A 19910-nucleotide genomic window follows, 5' to 3' on the forward strand; every position below is an offset into this window, starting at 1 on the left:
AGTCAAATCAAGTTGGTGATGAGCTACTTGACCTAATATGCCATATTAATTAATACACCATATTAAATATGGTGTCCACAGCTGAAAAACATTATCGGTGATGGAGCACCATGACACAGGTATACAATATTGCTTTGTCTACGTACCGTACATAGGTGTACAGTAGGTCTAATAAACACAGTGATTATTTGATTGACAATTATTCAAATAAATAAATACAAAGTAGCTCTGCTTACATCATAGGTGATTTTTTGGGGTCTTTCCACTGTGCAAAATCATCAATCACATCCTTAGGGTACAGGGGAATTCTCGATAGTGTGCGAAGTCTTCATCTTCGTCTTTGCGTTGTGGCATAGTAGTCAACCTAACTTTAAAGGGCCTGATTACAATGTTAAGGGGCCCTAACTTACTCCCCTGGGTGTACATGTCCACTATTACCAAGTTTGTCATCACTTTTAAAGCATGTTCCATTATGTGTGTCTTCATTTCACAGCAACCATGTTTCATTCCTGATTATGGTAGGTGTTATGTGCCCATTTGTATTGACCATCCTATGTATATGTGATTGATTGTGTGTGTTCTCTGTTCCCAGTGGACATCTGGTCGGTGGGGTGCATCATGGGAGAGATGGTGAAGGGCAGCGTCATATTCCAGGGAACGGACCGTATCCTGCACTCTGAGTGCACTCAGTTTGTTTGTCTCTAGACTCTCTTTATGTCTTATTCCAGTCCCTGTCCCTGTTTCAGTCTGGGCTACTGTCTCATCTCACATCAGTCCATTGTCTGACTGTCTTATTGTACAGCTCCATCAATGTCTCAGCTATTGAATAAGTCCTCAGAGGCGTTTCTATGAACCCAGATTTGAACATGAGGCATCGAGGGCATCTTGGTGAATGGGTATCAATCCGTTCAGATATCCATTCAGCACCTTGATTGATAGAGGGGATCCGATTGGAGTGACTAAAGTCATTTGCATTTATATTGGTTATTTCACGTCCACCACCCTGCCCTCACCCCGTCCATCTGCACCTGGCTCGCCATTATAAAGGTTTAAATAGCTTTAGTTTGAGAACAGACTACTTGCACTGCCGTTCCCAACACCCGAGTGACACAGGGTTTCCAACAGCCGATTAACTGCGGGTGTATTTTTGTTTGCTTTTTATTGTACAGAACATCATTCAGGCATACACATTTCTTGTTCTTTAGCAGGTTAGTTTATTACAATATGAAGATGGCAGACTGAAAGACATACATGTTTGACTACTGGAAACGTTGTGCTTGTATCTGTTAACGTTAATGTTGTATGTGTCACAGTGGTCAGTAGAAAGACATGCATGTCATTTGTCAGGACTAATTGTTTTGGGCTTATTTCTGGTTAATGTATTTGGTGTTTGCTATACCAGAACACTGAGAAATGGTGCAAGATATTATTTGCGTATTCCTATCAGCTGCCATATTTGCCCCAGTAGTCTTATTTGAAGTAATGGAGGACTTAAAAAGTGTGTTATGTTTGGCTTCAAATCTCAAGAATCCAGCCATAAAGTGTGTGATAAACCATTTAAGACCACTGGTCCGTCCACCCACCCTGGTGTAGCGGTTTGAATTAAACCCATAGATTTTGGTTGCTGGGGTGCCAGTCAGGGCGTGGCCTTACCATAAAAATATTAACTTAAATGAAAATTGCTAATAACGAAAATTAAACGCTACAAAGGGTGCATGTATCAAGCCATACCACCATCTCATGAACCCTTACAAATTCAGAAGTAACCAGTTTTTAAATACAGTAACCCTTGTACCCACAGAAAACCATAGTTCACAATAATAATAACAGTAAGACACAACACACAGCATTTCAGTTTGAGGTTATAGACCTTGAGGCCTCCTCGGCCTCAAGGTCTGCTGAGTCGGCGCGCCTCTTGGCTAACCGCTTCATCATCCAACCTGTCATAGAATATTTCTCTCATATTATCCATTTTATTTTCAACGCTCCTCAGCGTTCCCCTAGCGTAGCTTCCTGGTTGCTATGTTGGGGGGAACAACAAAAGCCAGGTCCGCCTCGCATCAAAGCCCCGCCTCGCGCCGAAGCCCTGCGCCTAAAAACAAGCATACCGTTCCAATTTCCCAACGAATGCCAATTTCCCTGTGACATATACATGGGGTGCATATCATGATTGAGAGTGACAGGGACGAGGGTTAGTATGACTGACAGTTAAAAATGACGGTGGCTCCAGACGGATCTTCACACTAGTGCCTCCCCAGGTAGCCGGTCCCTAGCTGGCTACTATTTCCATCCAGCTGGACATTGTATACATTTGTGTATGCAATGTCTACTAAATAATACCAATAGAGGACAGACCCCTGGATCCCTCTGGTCTAATGGTCTAGTCTGTCTTTTCCCTGCTCACGCATCCTTCACCCCTAACCAGTTTGCATGCTTAAAGCATTAGCATATGGTACAGGTTACATACTGTATGCTGTATGACAGTGGTTCTCAAAGTGCGGTCCAGGGACTCTCAGGGTTCCTTGAGGGGTTCTAAATGGACCCTTACAAGTCTGTAACTCTGACAGTATACAACTGGTCCGTTTGTATACTGTCCTAGTCAAGGGGGGGGTCCTTGGACATTTTAAAGTAGGTGGGTGTTAACTCAATGCACCTTTTGTATTACTTCATGCCTTTGCCTTGATTTCATGCCTGTGTTTGGCCTTGACAAGTGTGCGTCCAGACATCGACCAGTGGAATAAAGTCATCGAGGTGTTGGGAACGCCTAGTCTGGAGTTCATGAATCGTCTCATGGAGACAGTAAGGAACTACGTGATGAACAAACCACAGTATCCCGGGGTCAACTTCGCTGAGCTCTTCCCTGACTGGGCCTTCCCCTCCGACTCGGAACACGACAAGCTCAAGAGTAAATATAAACTCATAACAATAACATTACAGTATTATGGAAGCTTTCATTCATATAATATATGTCGTAGTGGTTTATACCATTTGGAAACAACGGCATGCATACAGCGAAAGTAGCAGCTCTACACGGTGAGCTTGTAGATCAGCTGTTTTCGGCACACAACACCGGCGTGCAACAGGAGTATAAGTCAGGTATTACTGTAACATTCAGAACAGCGGCCTTTACTGTAATATAATCCCCTAACTAGACATTAATTTACTGTTAGAATTGGCTCTGATTGAGTGATTGACATTTTTACTGAGAAAAATGCATATACCTGAACATATATTTGTACATTTCTGTCAAAAGGACAAACATGCATATACATGAACATAATTTGTACATTTCTGTCAAAAGGATAAAACGCAAACAAGCTTGAGAGCTTATTTCCAGCTCTCTGATGGAGCATTATGTTGTAGGCATAAAGGACATCCTAAGTAATAAATAGGGTTTTATGTAGAGCTGAATTAGTGAATGCCAGAGGTCTGTACTCTTATATGTAAACTCTTGAGCAGGGAGTAGGAGTCCTCTCTGGTGTGGGTTAAAGTCCCATGTAAATAAAATGCTCTTTCACAATACCATACTCTTGAACAATCTGATAGTGTGGGAAAAAATAAAACCATAATTACATGCTGAGCTTTAGTTTTTTTTAACACTTTAAGACTGGGAACGCATCCGTGTTTTTTTTACGCTATTCAGATATAGCAGATCTACAAGTTCATAGCATATGAACTTGTAGATCTGTTTAGAAGACATTTGTAGAATCCCCAGAAGCAAAGATTTGAGTCACAAATGTACGCTTTAAAAAACGGGTTAAATGCCCATCTTATTTATTTTGTATTTCTCAGTTTCATTACATAATTTTAGATGCCTTTTATTGTCTTTAAAAGTCATTTGAATTGCCATTGTGTATGAAATAATGCTATACAAATAAACTTCATCTGTTACCATTTTTGCCATAACAGCGGGTCAAGCACGAGACCTGCTGTCCAAAATGCTGGTGATCGACCCGGAGAGCCGCATCTCCGTAGAGGAGGCCCTCAATCACCCCTATATCCATGTGTGGTATGACCCCGGGGAGGCTGATGCAGTAAGTGGGCCGTGCCAATTGAGACAGTTGGGGGGGGGCATGGATGGTGGCGATGTCTCCACAAATATCATAATGTGACCTTGTCTTTATCTCACAGCCTCCTCCCCAGATATCAGATAAGCAGCTGGAAGAGAGGGAGCACAGCATTGAGCAGTGGAAAGGTAGGCTACAGCGCCCTCTAGAGGAATGTACCAGTATACTTTGTTGCATAGAAAGAATTTGAGTTTGTGTTTGTTCACACAATATATGAAAACATTATATTTCCAAATGGGGGCATACAACCAATTATTTTGTCAGAGCAAGAATTCAACAGTCTTGTAGCTGTGGCTATAGAGGATTTCCTGAATTTTTCAGTTTTACACATGAGGGCAATATATACTGTATATATATATAATGGATATATTTAAAGGGACTATGACATGGCCCGAAAATATCATGTATGATACTGTACGCCACGTGGTTTGAAAACTGGGCGGGACGTATCACAGAATGATTGACATTTGCAGTGGCTCTGTTCTGAGCTGGCCTCACCTCTTGCACTCGCATCAAACAGACCAGGAAAAATGAGGAAGTGACCTCTACATAATTCGTCTTTTATTTGTAAATATGGGTATATAAAATATATATTCCCCTTCAAATCTCTTCTGTCAAAGTCCGTTCAACACACAGTGCAACGTTACATCATGCATGAAATTCGTCAATGCGACGGTCAGCTTTACACCTGCGTTACACAAACAGTAAGCCTAAGCGAGTGAGCGCAGTTTCATTCACAACACTAAGAAATATAGGCATTGTATCACCACAGTAGTGTTGCCACATCGCAAGAGAAATAAGCAGCCAAAGAGAGAGAGAGAGAGAGACCCTCTGAACTAACCCGCTGAATTCAATATGGATTGTTTACTGCTGTCAGCTCCACTAACTTCCTGCTCAAAGTGGGGGATGCGATGCGCCTTGTTGCGTAGCTCCACACCCCCTCACGGTACATGGATGACTGACAGGGGGACGGGCACATGAAGTTTCAGCCCTGTCTATAATAATCAAAGTTGAACAACTACGTGATCTTATTAGCTAAAATTAAAACTAATGAGTTTATAAACACGCTGCGGCAGTCCCGCAGTGCATGTATTATAATCTCCATGACCATTTCAAGCCGATCAGAAGGAGCCTCTGCTCAGATGGGCTGGTTTGCGGATAGAGCTGTACTGTGATTCAGCTGAAGGGAGGAGCGACTCTGGGCGCCGCGCCGGTAAGCAAGCCTCTGTGTCCACTCCCCGCTCTGAGATGCCCTAAACCCGGTCAGAATGCAGGCTCCCCCCAGACACACAGCGGGTTAAATGACCATAGCGATTTTGACCATTTCAATAAATAAGCATAAACAAACTACTTCACATGAACAATGTTGGTGTAACTAAGAGATTTCGGTGGAGATATATATTTTATTTGCACAGATTTACAAATAAAATACATTTTCATGTAAAATCTATTTCTTGGTTCAGAGGTGCGTGGCGAGGGTAGAGTGTGCTAGGTAGGCACGGCAGATAGACGATAATGTTTCTCTGTGGTGGGAGGGGCCATAGGAGACAGGCAGTACAGTTGATAAGAATCATGATAAGAGTACATTATACACTATAAAATATACCCCAGGCCCGGCGCGACGTCATGAAAACCAAAAAATTGTTTTTACCTTAGACATTTTTTTGGGGGGGGATGTCACGCCCCCTTTAAAGCTTATTGGATAACAAGAAAAAAGTAAACATTTAAACAGAAATACTAGGTACTGTCTTGGACGTATGCTGATGATTCTGATCATTTTTGTCTCCACAGAGCTCATTTATGAAGAGTTAATTGACTGGGAGGAGAGGAACAAGAATGGAGTGATGAAAGAGGACTATTCAGGTGCATAGTTTATTTTTATCGGGGGATCAAAGCTAATTAACATTAGCTAAATACAGTAGCAAATATTGCATTGTGGCGTTTGTGCCTGGTGTTTGCCCATTGCCTATAAGATTCATATTTAGTATACGTTCTGCATACAGTATGTTGTACAGTATCCTATCACTGTAATGGGTGACCTGTATGCTAGTGCTGTATCGAAACTGACATTTAAAAAGCTCATACCGATGTAATCTTGCTCATGTCGGTTAAGTTGGTTAATGATTTCCCCAATGCGTGCGTTCATGAACTGTCCCGTTAACTTGACATCAGGTCGAGAGTTATGTCATTTAACCTGTTTTAAATCAAATTACTGGTGCACAGACATCGATTGAATCCATGTATACATGTCTTTGATTAATAGTAGCAGCATCTGTTTATGAAAAGCCTTGACTGAAGGAAAACCTGTGTGTGTGTGTGTGTGTGTGTGTGTGAGTGTGTGTGTGTGTGTGTGTGTGTGTGTGTGTGTGTGTGTGTGTGTGTGTGTGTGTGTGTGTGTGTGCTTGTGCGCTTGTGCGTGCACACACTGTGGATGACATAGAGCGGAGTGGGGTAACCAGTGTGTGTGGAACAGCCTCTCTTCTACACTCAAAGTTTAAATGTTATATGAAATATTGGGCAGTGTAATCAGTATATCAATGACATTTGCTGTATACAGTACTAGTATTAATGTTAGCCTTTTTTTGCTGTTTTTTTTAAAGAAAAATCTAATTTAATCGTAACCGAGGTAAAAGTATGAAACAATTGTGATATTGATTTGAAGTCATATCGTCCAGCCCTAATGTATGCTCACCTGCGTTGTTTATAGCAATATAGTATTCAATATGAGAGTGATTGTGTTTGTTTGTGACAGATGCTGTGTCTGGTTCAGCCTCCCAGTCGTCTTCAGCCAACGACATCTCGTCCATGTCCACAGAGCAGACGCTGGCCTCCGATACGGACAGCAGCAGCATCGATACGCTGACCGGACCCCTGGATGAGAGCCAATGAACGTCTGTCTGTCCGTCTGTCATTCTGTCTGTCTGCCCCACTGTAGCTTAATTTATACTCCCATTGCACGAGACCATTGTAATACGGAGGATAAATTAGGATTGTTTCCCCTTAATTGTCCATACAACAGCAGATTGCCACCTTCTTTTTCTCTTCCTCTCTCCTTCATTAGGGTATTTTTTGTTGTTTTCTCTGTGTTGTGCGTCTTCCCCCGCCAACGTCAACAGATAGGTCTATTTTTCTATTTTGTTTGCGTGTGGTCCTCTTGTTATGTACAGTACGCCTAGAGGTGTACGTGTCACTGTTATGTGAACTCAAAGGTTTATCGGTTTGTTATTCTTATTATCACATCTGTGGAGATTTTCCAACTTGATCAAATATACTGAAACATACAGTATTCATCCATTTTATCAGGAGCAGGAGTCTACACCCGTGTTTGATTAATTTTGGCAATTTCTGGTAAATTTGGACCATAAGAGAATAGAGTCTAGGGTTCCGGTTAGATCAGAGAAACACTGAAGGCAGACCACACACAGCACTTGAAGCTGATGGCTGCTTTCTTGCATGTTACAGCAAACTCGAACAAATACAGCTTACTCTTGGACCGACCATGCAGCACTCTAATCCAAGGTTGGGGCAATTTATTGTTATTTTCTTTTTTAAGCTAGCTAGCTGGCAGTATTGCGAAAATCCCTCTGAGTGGTGCTTTCCCCAGTGGTTTTTAATAATTGGCTTGAGTGATGTGTATTTGAGCTTTTACTCCCGACAGCTAGGAGCCGTGGTTGCAGTGTTACCGTTTTTATTTCCTGTAATAATGTACTGTATGTAAAGGCGTCATGATCAGATGCCCATAGTGTAAGTAGACCCTTTTAGACCCTTTTATCGCAAAAGATAAATCACAGTATATTTGTTTTCTTAGGAAATTAAGTGTACCTGTAGAATTATGATATCATGCAATCACCCCATGTGACATACGGTACTATCAATGTGTATTAACATCATAATCCTGTACATTGTGGGGGGAATAGATCTGTAATTGTATTTATTTTTTTGTTTTTATTCTTTTGTTTTGCAAAGTGTTGCACACAATTAATGATGTTTGAAGCCCGTGAAAATCAAGGTTCAACGTATTTCATTGACGACCCCATGCATGGGCTGCTATTACTCTAAAACCATTCCATTAGTGCTGGAACAACAAGATTAATCTCCAATCACATCTACAGGCAGTAAAACATAAGTAATGACTTTTAACTTGCATGGTGGCAACAAAAAAAAACTTTCACCTTGACACCTTTAGGACCGTTCTTGTTGTAAAGAGAACCTCCATCAGGTCAATTATTTTACTTCAGTACCTTGTTCTTGGTTCTGAAAGCCTATTTGTTTTGTTTTCTTGTAAGCCTGTATGTGTGTATAAGGGTTATCAAAGTGCAGCTCTCGCTCATTTTCTCCTTGGAATTGTTCTGAAGACAGCAGTTGCCCTGATTGTAAAGGCAAAAAAGTGCGGAGAACGGTGGAGAGCGTTGGCCCAGCAATACGAAGTAGAGATGTCTAGAATGTGGACTCTACCGTTGTAGAACTGGATCTGCCTCTGGCAGATGGATTGCATAGTGTGATGGACATATGGAAACGACACTATGGAGTCAAAACGAGGACTTAAGCACCATGTTGTACTCTTATGTTTTGCTTTTGAAAAAACCATGACAACCTTATTCATCCAATCATGCCTTAAATGACCAGAGGGGCCATCGCTCGCCTCCTGAATCGTGTCAGATAAGGACTGAGCATTGGTGTGCTCAGGGCTGTCCTGTATGTTTACCATGTTTTGGGGGGGGAAGCTTCATTGTATACACTGTACATCTCAATTTTGTTAGGTTAATTGTTCCCTTTTATTTTGTAATTTTCAAATTTTTCCCATCTGATTGCAATGACCACACTACATTTGGTCTTCATTTATTGCCCTTCCTCAAGAAATAAAGTGGACATCTCCAAGGATTAATTTTATTTTCATGTATACTGGTTCATAGGTTTCACAGAAGTTGTATAAAGCATCATTAACTGGACATAGATTGGGCAATTTACAAATGTAAAGGAAGTTAGTAATTATGCAAAAACAACAGGCCTACACAAAATACCGGTAAATAGCTCTTTCCAATGTCCAAAACATCTCTAGCCTTTAGACTTCTGTCTTATTTTTTTGGTGCACTTTTCAGACAATGTTTACACACACTCAGAAGCTCCTGACAATGCACTCTGTCTTCTTGGCTTCATTATTAAGTTCTCCAAACGTGTCAAAGAACTGCTCCAACTCTCTCTGCAGCGCTGCGTTGTGCAACTCCGCAGTGGCCCGGAGCTCTTCCGACTCCGCGATCTTGGCCTGGACCACCTGGTACCACCGTTTCTGTTGGGCCAGGTTGGCCCTCAGACCCACAACCTCCATCAGCAACTCCTCGTTCCTCTGCTCCAAGCTTCAGACAAATAAGGAGAGGAGAGGAGATTGGTGAGAAACTAGATTGTAAAACCTTGGGGGGTATTCTAAAATTAGGTATGTTAGGATATTAAGTATGATGGGTTATTATAAATGTTATAAAAAGTGGGGGAAAGAACAAAAACACGAGCGTATAGGCTATTTTTAGATGGGTCAGTGTTGTAGGTAGGTAAGGTCACTTCCAAGAAGCAATAGACTTGACATGTCTTAACATACAGGTCAGAAAACAGTATTTGATCTCAACAAAACTAAAACCTATAAGGTAGCCAAATTGTACCCTGTTCGCATGGGCCTATTACATGTAATTCTCATTTTGTTGAAATTTACTATCAGTGGGCTATCCCCTCAGTTATGGACGATATAGCCATATCAAAAGCGGCATGCACACTCGCTCATCATAGAACGCATGGTGTATAGTCGTGTACCTGGGTCCTGGGAAGGGGGTGTACTGTAGGTGTGGATCATATCTTAAAGGTAAGGGAGAACTATGCCCTTGGTTGCCTTGTGCATAGGTCATTTTGAGAGTTTTACGTTTGGGTGAAGTAACAAGGTTTTGAGTGAGCATGCCAGCAGACCAACAAGGAGGGTGTTGCAATTGTCAAGCCTGGAGATGACTGAGACTTATAAGACTGATAAGAATCTGGGCAGACTCCTTGGTGAGGAAGTCTGATCCGACAGATGTTGTACAGTGTAAACCAAGTAGAGTATGTGTACTGCAGGCACTCTGGGAGGTGATACCCAAAGAAGTATCTGGAAAATGTGTTGACTGACTAACATTTAGATTTTCCAGCGTCTTTTAACAAAATAAACATATCAACAACCACACCAGGCTTTTCACACACACACACACACGCACGCACGCACGCACACACACACACACACACACACACACACACACACACACACACACACACACACACACACACACACACACACACACACACACACACACACACACACACACACACACACACACACACACACACACACACACACACACACACACACACACAGTACTATACCAAGCTGGTCCAGTCTCAGAGCAGTGCCAACAGGCATGACATTTGAAGGAGACTTGCTCTATCTATATCAGTAATAAGTGTGGTATGTGTTCGTCGAGGTCAGCAGCATTGCACCTTTATTTAGCTCTCTTTCCAATGCTGCACAGTGGAACTATTTCTATAGGTCAGCCTCATGGGCTAGCTGTGCTTGTTTCTTACACAGAAAACCACTTAACCAGAGGAAGACAAGCTTTGTAAACAGTTTTATGATGCTTTTAAATACATGAATAGGACACACCCAGAATGGGCAGTCACCAGATTATGCAATGCAAGATATAAGCCAAATTCAGAGAGGAAGAATCATATTACTATACTAATGGGATCCAGATTTTTCCCACTGCAAACAAAGAAGTACATTTACAATATATTATAACAAGACAAGTCATACAAGCATATAAAACACTAACAGGAAATTGTACAGAATCCCCCATGGCTCTCTCTGCTGAATTAAACAGGATGTGGGGGTCAACAGAATATCTCGGGGCATAACTACAGTAACTGGTCTTGAAGCTAGAGATTATCTAATATCAAGACGACTGTACAGCCTCATCAAACTAGAGGTTACTTTCGTGGATATAAGTGATTCCCAAACTTTTTAGTTTGAGACCCAAAAGAGAAATTGATGTCTCCCCAGGACCCAAAGTAGTGAAAATAGTCGATCTGCAAGCTACAACCTATAATCTCACAACGCGTTGGAAGCTTGTAGATCTGCTATTTTCACTACTTAAACTTTTTTTATTAGATTTTTTAAAATGTATGAAATTCTGTTGAAAAATGTCTTCAATTTAAAAAGTATTTTGAAATAATGACTTTTTTTTGTAGTAAACGAAAAAAGTGATATTTACTCATGAGCCAGAAAAATGGGTCCGCGACCTAAACATGGGTACCGACCCAGTGTTTGGGCAACACTGACCTAGATCAATACAACCTTAGAGACTCACTAACTGGACCTAAAACTAGAGATGACCTATTATAAGTGTAACTGTACAGATATTTTCTCACCAGGTCATGTGAGTTGGTTCAGGTTAATCTGTTTGTTTGTGTTACCACAGCACTCTGACCGTCTGGTGCGTTATTATAAACTCTAGCCTGGTTCAGATTGAAATGTGTGCCAAGACAGGCCACATGGATGTTGTTTGTTTGTGTACATGTGCGTGTGTGCGTGCGCGCGCGCGTGTGTGTGTGTGTGTGTGAGTGTGCGTGCGTGCGGTTGGGGGGGCATGCAGCATGCAAAAGAAAAGAAGAAAGACCAATTCAAATGAACATTACCTATATATTCGTATCTCATAATCCTCCCTCTGTCTGCCGATCTGCTGCTGGAGGTTGGTGAGTATACTGCGAATGGCACTGGCTGAGGGGTCGGCCAAGGGCAGAGGAGGAGGAACCCTGGGCCCCTGCTGGGGGAGCTCCTCCGGGTGGGGGGCCACCGGTAAGGGCCCTTGAGCCTGGAGCCCTCCTTGGCTTGGGTGAGGAGGACTGGCTGCTGCTGACGTTGGGAGGTGATGAGAAGAAAGCCTAGGAACCTCCATGTCCAGCTCTGGTTGCTGCTCTGGGACCATTTCCTGCATCTTGTCAGCATCTGTGCTCCCAGTGTTCTCTCCCAGGAGGATCTCACAGGACGACCACGTGCTGCTCTCTCCGCTCACCCCGTCGGCCTCCATCATCATCTGCTGGATCTGACCCGTGACATGCTGCCGCCGCTGCGTATCGTCCTGGAAGCTGGTTTCCATGGCCATACCCTCTAGCAGGTTGTCGGGGGTGACGGCGCCATGGAGGTTGTCATAGACGGACAGAGCACTCTCATGCTCTTCACTTTGCGGTGGACTGGTGCTCCTCTCTCTGCCCTGTCCTCCATCTCTCCTCCCCCCTCCTCCCCCTCCTCCTCCTGTTCTGTTTACCCTGAGCTCTGCATCCCAGCCCTGGGTTCCCAGGCCTCCTCCCCAGCTGCAGTAGCTGTGATCTGGCCAGAAGCCAGGTCCTCCTCTCCCCCCGCCCAGTGTGGGAACCTCAGGCACAGTTGGGGCTCGGCCAGCCACGGGGTTGCAGGGAGCCGGGAGTCCAGTTACAGCGAGGCGCTGGCGGCCCAACACGCCGTCCCTCTCCCTTCCCCTGTGGGGGGCAAAAGGTGGGCAGTAGTTGTCGTACAGGGGGTCCGTGGATGTGGAGCTGGCTGTGGTCGGGGTCTCGGCAGGCAGACAGGGAAGCTCCATGGTCCAGCCAGACACAGCGGGGTGACCGGCCCCTAGGGGCCAACCTCTGAGGTTGGAGACTTGTGATCGTGTCTCAGAGACAGAAAGGTGTGGAAGTCCCCTTGTCTGCTGCTCTGCTGTGCTCTCTAGACACTGGTGGCCAACGGGGGTCAGGTTGTAGTGTGGGTGTGGCCTACTGGGTGTGTGTGTGTGTGTGTGTGTGTGTGTGTGTGTGTGTGTGTGTGTGTGTGTGTGTGTGTGTGTGTGTGTGTGTGTGTGTGTGTGTGTGTGTGTGTGTGTGTGTGTGTGTGTGTGTGTGTGTGTGTGTGTGCGTGTGTGCGTGCATGTGCGTGTGTGTGGTGTGTCTTTAAGCAGCAGTGACATCAGCTGTTGCCTTACCACAGCGTCTGAGGGAGGGACCACCAGGGTGTAATATAGTCTGGCTCATTCCTAAAGACAGACACACATAACTGCAACCACAGAAATAGACTCAGGCCAGGGCATGCAGTGTGAAACACGCACGCACGCACGCGCACGCACGCACGCACGCACGCACGCACGCACGCACGCACGCACACACACACACACACACACACACACACACACACACACACACACACACACACACACACACACACACACATACACTTGCCACCCCCTGAGATTGGCCAGCCCAGCTCTGATTTCAGCCTTTGTTTTATTTTTATTAAACTTTAAATTTGTATTGATTGATTACTTTATTAACTGTTTGCAATTAAGTACAGAGGTACGATTTACACAAAAAGCCCTAGGGGGCGGGGCTTGTTTCCATTTAGCTCTGGTCCATATAGTGTTAGAAGGAGCGTTAGAAGGAGTTCTCCTTCTGACGCTATGGCAGAGCTGGTTTCCATTGTGGTCCTGTGTATTCAATGAATTAATAATTCATATTAGACTAATGAAATACAATTAATTAAAATGACTAAATACAAGTTATTGTGGATTTTACCAGTGTTTTTTGTTGTCATTATAAAAGTTTATTTCAACATTATTAATAGCCCATCAAACGAATCAGCATGACAGGGCTGTAGCTGCTCGCTGCACAATGGCCAAAATACCCAACTAAACAATTGACCATTAAAAAAACTAAACAAAACGCAAAATGGTGATGATGATAATTAGTAAGTAACTAAGTACATTTACTCAAATACTGTACTTAAGTACTACATCTCAGGGGCAAATATTGAACTTTTACTCCACTACAATTATGTGAAAATGTTAATGACTAGTTACTTTGAAGATTTAGATTATTATTACAAAACATACATTAACCACTTCCGCCCTATATACTTTGAAAATAGCAGATCTACAAGCTCACAATGCGTCGCTAAGCGACGTGTTGTGAGCTTGTAGATCTGCTATTTTCAAAGGATTTTATACCAATTTTATATCAAGTGAAAATCGCACCCAGTGTGAAGTGAGTGGTGCCTTTGATGAGTTCATTTCATTAAGCTATTATTAGCCTAAGACTGCTTTAAAAGAACTTCATTTTGGCAGAAACATCAGTGGTTTTACTTAAATTAGTTACTTTTCACAGACTTTGATTTCATTTTTACTCATTTTAAGTACTTCAAAATGTTTTTACTGACTTTTACGTAATTGTACTAATTTTAACATCTTTTAAGTACTATTACTCAAATTATAGATCTGTGTGTGTGTGTGTGTGTGTGTGTGTGTGTGTGTGTGTGTGTGTGTGTGTGTGTGTGTGTGTGTGTGTGTGTGTGCGTGTGTGCGTGTGTGCATGTCTTTAAGTGGCGCACGTTGCACTCCTGTTTGTGTTTAATTAGTGTAACTGGTTGCATCTTTGTATTGCAATCAGCTGCAGCAGTTGTTGCCATACTCATATATACGGACATCCAAACAAACACACTTGGACAGTTCTTGGAGTGGTTGGCGCCACTCAAAAAATGTGAGCACTTCTTCCATCACTGATGATAATCAATAAGATACCTACAGAAAAATCAAGCTGCTACCACTGAACCACCCCAATTTAGACCCCGGCAGGTGCAGCAGGTGCAGTACTGCACACCACCAAAGTGTCTCTACTGTGAGACAAGTAAAGACCAAAGGGACAGACAGGTGCAAGAGTGTCTTAACTTGGGGATTCTACAAAAACAAATCGTTTTCCGAATTGTTGAACTATATGCAGGAAGTTGTAGGTATGGCTGATTTCTTTCATTGTTTTCTTTGACACATGCTTAATTTAGTTACATTTCATACATGGTCATCATATTCTTTGAGACACACTAGCTTAGAAGGTGTTTCATCGCAACAGCTTGTGAGCTTTTACATGGCTATTTTTGAAAAATGTGGACACATTTTGAAATCGAGTACTTTTATACTTTTGATACTTTAGGTATGCTATATTTTTTATGCCAATACTTTTGTATTGAATACAAGTTTTTACATGCACTATTGCTAAAAGATATGAGTTCTTCTTCCACCACTGAATATTGCAAATATTGAATAGTGCTTTTAGAACGAGATGCATCTCACTCTCTTATATATCTCTTTTTCTGACCTGTTGTGACAAACTCACAAGTTACCTTTTGCCTGAGAGCCCTTGGTTAAGGTATAAGGCATAACCCTCGCCGAGTCGCCGTGCATGCCTGTGTGAACGGGACCATTATTTGTCCAAACTAGGGTGAAGATATTGCGGCAATTGTTCCTTTATATATAATTGGTCTTGTTCACACAGCTAGGGGGCTTCAGTGGTTCCTGTTATGCATACAGTAGCCTTCCTTTGAGTGCCATTTACAGTAACTAAGGTATTTATAACACTTGACCAAGCATCTGTTTTGAGGATGATTGTTGTTGATGTTGATTGAACTCTTGGGACCGCTGTCTTTTACCCTGTAAGTTACAGACTGTAACAAGACTTCATCCTTCTCTGTGAAAAGAGGTACCTACTCATTATATTCATATTCACTGTTGATGGCCTGTACATATATACATTCATATATCCATTGACATAGATGTGCTACCTGTATACAGTATACTGTATCTGCACACATTTGTATTCACTGATGATCGCATACATTATATTTTAAGTCTTTATCTTTATTATTACCTCTTTTCTTACCCGTCTGCTAAGAATAGAGAGATATCTGGATCATGGCCTAAAACGTTTACAATCATTTAGAGCTCTTACTTGTTCAGATAAAATGACAGTTACGGTACACATTCCTTCATAATGTGTAGGCTCTTTATATACTGTAGATATGAGAACCCAAATCTGAACTTTTATTGCCATATGTACTAAACACTTGTCACATGGGACGGTCACAACCCACAATGGGTGGTACTTCGTGCAGGGCCTCCAACAAAGTACACTCCATTCAGGAGGAGTCACAACAGGACACAGCCTACAGACTACTAAACCCAACAGGATACACAAGACTGACTCACAGCTTAATATTTGGGTAACAGCTCAAATAGTACGTATGTAGAAACAGAGCAGTTTGTTTGAATTTAACACTTTGAAAAACAAGGCGCTCATTCTTTTTAAGTCTTGGTTCTACACACTGCATGAAGAAACATTAGGACCACATAAGTAATATGGAATAGCACCTCCTAGTGATAGTCTAGGATTGACTCAAACCTGTTTGCTGTCTCCCTGCAGGAAGGACTGAGGTGTCAGTAAGACAAGTGGTCTTAACCCCTTAAACCCGGCCTAAAACCTTTGTTGACCGGTGACCCTCAGGGTCTATACTTACTTGGCCCCCTCCTTGTTTCCCTCTCCACCAAATGTCTTTGCCAAACACAGCAGATCTACAAGCTCACAACGAGTCGCATGCAATGTTTTGTCAGCTTGTATTTGTTTTTGTTGAATGTTCACCTATAATGACATGCCCAGAACTGGGACGCTATGGTTCATGTGTTAATGTTTTGGCTCACATCTCATGTGTCTTCCTCTTCCTTCATTCTGCCTCTCCCTGTTTCTCTATTTCTTTTCCTCCCGCATTTCTCAAACTATTGCCCTCGTCAAACCTGTTTTATGAGCTCATATGGAAATCTATTTCTGTTTTCCATTTCCAGGATCAGTCAGGATTGAATTTATAGAAGAATGCACATGCATACATGTAAGTATGCATATGTTTGTATACATGAATGTGTGTGTGTGTGTGTGTGTGTGTGTGTGTGTGTGTGTGTGTGTGTGTGTGTGTGTGTGTGTGTGTGTGTGTGTGTGTGTGTGTGTGTGTGTGTGTGTGTGTGTGTGTGTGTGTGTGTGTGTGTGTGTGTGTGTGTGTGAATGAGTAAATATATACTGTACGTACATACCTATAAGTTGGCAGGTACTGACTACTCAATAATAACTTTTGTAGCAGATACAACTATTTCTATATTCCTTTTCTGTACGTAGTCAAAATGCATTAATACACACTGGTGACTGAATAGAAGACAAATTACACATTCCAATTTTGTTTATTTTAGGAATTCACTTGCAACCTGAAAAATTTCACAAAGAAGTGGAGACCCTTTTATCTAATGGGGATTTGTGTAACAATACCATCCTATTGGACTGCAGAAACTTTTACGAGAGTAAAATTGTCAAGAATCAAGATTCTTGATTCTTGATAAATGTAGCAAAGTGTTGACTGACATTGCATGTTAGTATTGTGAAGGGAAAGGTGTTTATCTCAAACCTTTCGCTTAGGTGCTGTGATGGCTTTTCCTGCTAAGATAATTTGTATGGCATTTCTGCTTTCTTTGGATAGGACTGAAGGGCGATAGACAGGGAGAGGGTAGAAAGGGTTGTGATGTGTGGCACGCTTCTTAAGCCAGATTCAAACTCATTAAATTGTGATTATGAGCTCAGATTAATAAACCTGACTGGTGAATTACTCATTTGAAATGTCATTTTTATTTCCCCCCAGGGACAATAAAGTCATTGTCTGGCCCCCAACAAGTTCAGCTACTTTCCAGACTATGTGGACCAGAATCTCGAGCTGTTCAAAGACAGGAAGGTTCTTATGTACTGCACTGGGGGAATCCGCTGTGAGTGTGCCTCAGCTTACCTCCGCTCCAAAGTGAGTTTACCTGTCTCCCTTTCACATTGGGTTTACATTCGCTACTAGTTCAGTTCCAAATGACCAGATTGTCAGCCTAACTTGATTTTAACCACTTTTACATGGAGTGCCTATTGGGGGCATGTCATAGATGAAAAGTTCAAAAATATCTACATATTGGACTGGACCATAGGCGTAGCGTAGCGGTCCAGGCACCTAGGCTCAGTGTAGCCTGACAGCGTGTCGCAGGTTCGAGTCCCGACGGCCTTTGCAGCATGTCACTCCCCATCTCTCTCTCAGGCCTACTGTCCTGTCAATAAAGGCATAAAAGCCGGAAATGTTATCTTTAAAAAAATATCTACATATCTACAAGCTCACAGTGTGTCACATTGTGAGCTTGTAGATTGCCTATTTTTGCCATTCACCACCACCATCGTACAATGAATTATGAAATGGCGCTTAAATGGTTGAAAATAAAATAGTGAACCAGGTTTAGGCCTACTTACCTGTGAAAGCTGCTGGTTGAGTAGATAACCTGCCTTTGTCTTCAGGATGTGTGTAAGGAGGTGTACCAGCTGAAGGGTGGGATACACAAGTATATCTAATCATGGCATAGAACGCAATTACCGTAATACTTCTCCCACACGGGCACACCAAAACAACGTGAGGGGTTTAGCCATAGAATTATAATACGGATTTAGCCTGGAGATTTTTATCCACAAAGTTTCCAAGGGCGTTGTGGGCATCACTTCCTGTCGATTTGATCAGGAATCAGGGATCAAATTGACAGAAAGTGATGCCCACAATGCCCTAGGAAACTTGTGGATACATTTTAGACATTATGATAACTTGTGAAACGGGACATTCTGCATGATGAGTACTTTCTACTTTTGGTACTTAAGTAGGCCTACACTTTGATACCAATACTTTTGTACTATTACTGAAGTCAATTTTGAATTCCGGACTTTTACTTGATACTTTTACTTAAGTTAAAAATGTGAGTACATATATTTCCACCACTGTCTAATGAAATATCCAGTCTAAATGCAATGTATATAGTTGCAGACAGTGTTAAATCAGTGGCAAGGGTAAAGTACTCCCTCTTGTGGTATGAAAGTTATACCGCATGTCAGCTAGAGAAACAACACAATACAAGAGCCTATAGAGAGCTTAACAGCAATTAATTGATTAATCATTAACATCTCTAATTGGCATTTACTAGGGCTACGTTGGAACATAAAACTCTATAGAATCCTTGATATATAAAGGTGCCAAGTTATTAAGTGCTTTGTAAATAAATAAAAGTGCTTTAAAATCAATTCTAAAAGATACAGGTAGCCAGCGTAGTGTTGACAGGACTGGACTAGTGTGATCTCTTCTTCTGGTATTTGTTAAATTTCTAGATGCCGCATTATGGATTACCTATACTTTTCTTATGGATTTTTTTTGGTAGTCCTATAAAAAGGGTAACCGGCGGCAATAGTCTAACCGGCTTGTGATAAAAGCGTGAATAAGTACTTCTGCATCTCTCTGATTTAAAAAAAGGTCTTACTTTAGCCATGTTTCTTAGGTGAAGAAAGGCTGTTATTGTGACCTTGTTAAAATGGGAATTCAAATTTAGGTTTAAGATCACACCCAGGTCTGTGACCTCTGTTTTGACCGGTCTAGCCAGAGATCCAAGCATTGACTGTAATTTGTTTCTCTCAGATTTGGGGCCAGTGAGGAGAATCTCAGTTTTTCCCTCATTAAGTTTTAAAAAGTTAATACACATCCAAAAAAGGATGTCATTAAGACAAGAAGTGAGATCACTCAGGGCATTGGGCTCATCTGGTGAGATGGATATGTACATATGTGTACATCCTCATACATGTGAACACGTGGAGCAGATAAAGTAGATAAAAGTACTTTAGGAGTTATGTCATCTGCCATGTGTTCTCAACAACAGCGTGAAGCACTACTGGAACTTAAAGATGATTCATCTATTGTGGTACAATCTGCAGACAAAGGGGGCGCTATTGTACTTTTAGACAGGGACGCTTATGTTGGTGAAATACACGCTCAACTTACCAATGAGGTTTTTTATAAGAAACTGAGTGTCAATCCAACTCCAGGGTTTAAAAACCACATTCATGGCACTCTCAAACAGTTTTTTGATACAGGGGATATCGGCAAGA

At 42.1% G+C, this 19910-nt stretch overlaps 3 protein-coding genes across 3 annotated transcripts in view; 1 reads left to right on the top strand and 2 right to left on the bottom strand.

Annotated features, from left to right (window-relative positions):
• Positions 1-8955, top strand: part of mapk9 (mitogen-activated protein kinase 9) — a 22196-nt gene extending 13241 nt beyond the window's left edge. Inside the window, exons 7-12 of the mRNA XM_084042001.1 lie at positions 593-664; positions 2723-2905; positions 3910-4034; positions 4132-4195; positions 5859-5930; positions 6820-8955. Of these exons, the coding sequence (XP_083898127.1) occupies positions 593-664; positions 2723-2905; positions 3910-4034; positions 4132-4195; positions 5859-5930; positions 6820-6956 (653 nt within the window). The 3' untranslated portion in view covers positions 6957-8955. The remainder of the gene's footprint in view (positions 1-592; positions 665-2722; positions 2906-3909; positions 4035-4131; positions 4196-5858; positions 5931-6819) is intronic.
• The window catches only part of tmem126a (transmembrane protein 126A), a 274616-nt gene that overhangs the window by 182216 nt on the left and 72490 nt on the right, over positions 1-19910 (bottom strand).
• Positions 8939-19297, bottom strand: LOC311033951 (uncharacterized protein; the record flags this gene model as incomplete). The annotated part of the gene is made up of 4 exons (XM_084041686.1): positions 8939-9421; positions 11772-12844; positions 18243-18311; positions 19289-19297. 4 exons carry the CDS (start codon positions 19295-19297, stop codon positions 9184-9186), a joined length of 1389 nt encoding a protein of 462 aa, XP_083897812.1. The 3' UTR covers positions 8939-9183.

This window comes from Gymnoscopelus microlampas (genome assembly GCF_963454915.1).
Source record: "Gymnoscopelus microlampas genome assembly, chromosome: 18".
Taxonomy (NCBI): Eukaryota; Metazoa; Chordata; class Actinopteri; order Myctophiformes; family Myctophidae; genus Gymnoscopelus; species Gymnoscopelus microlampas.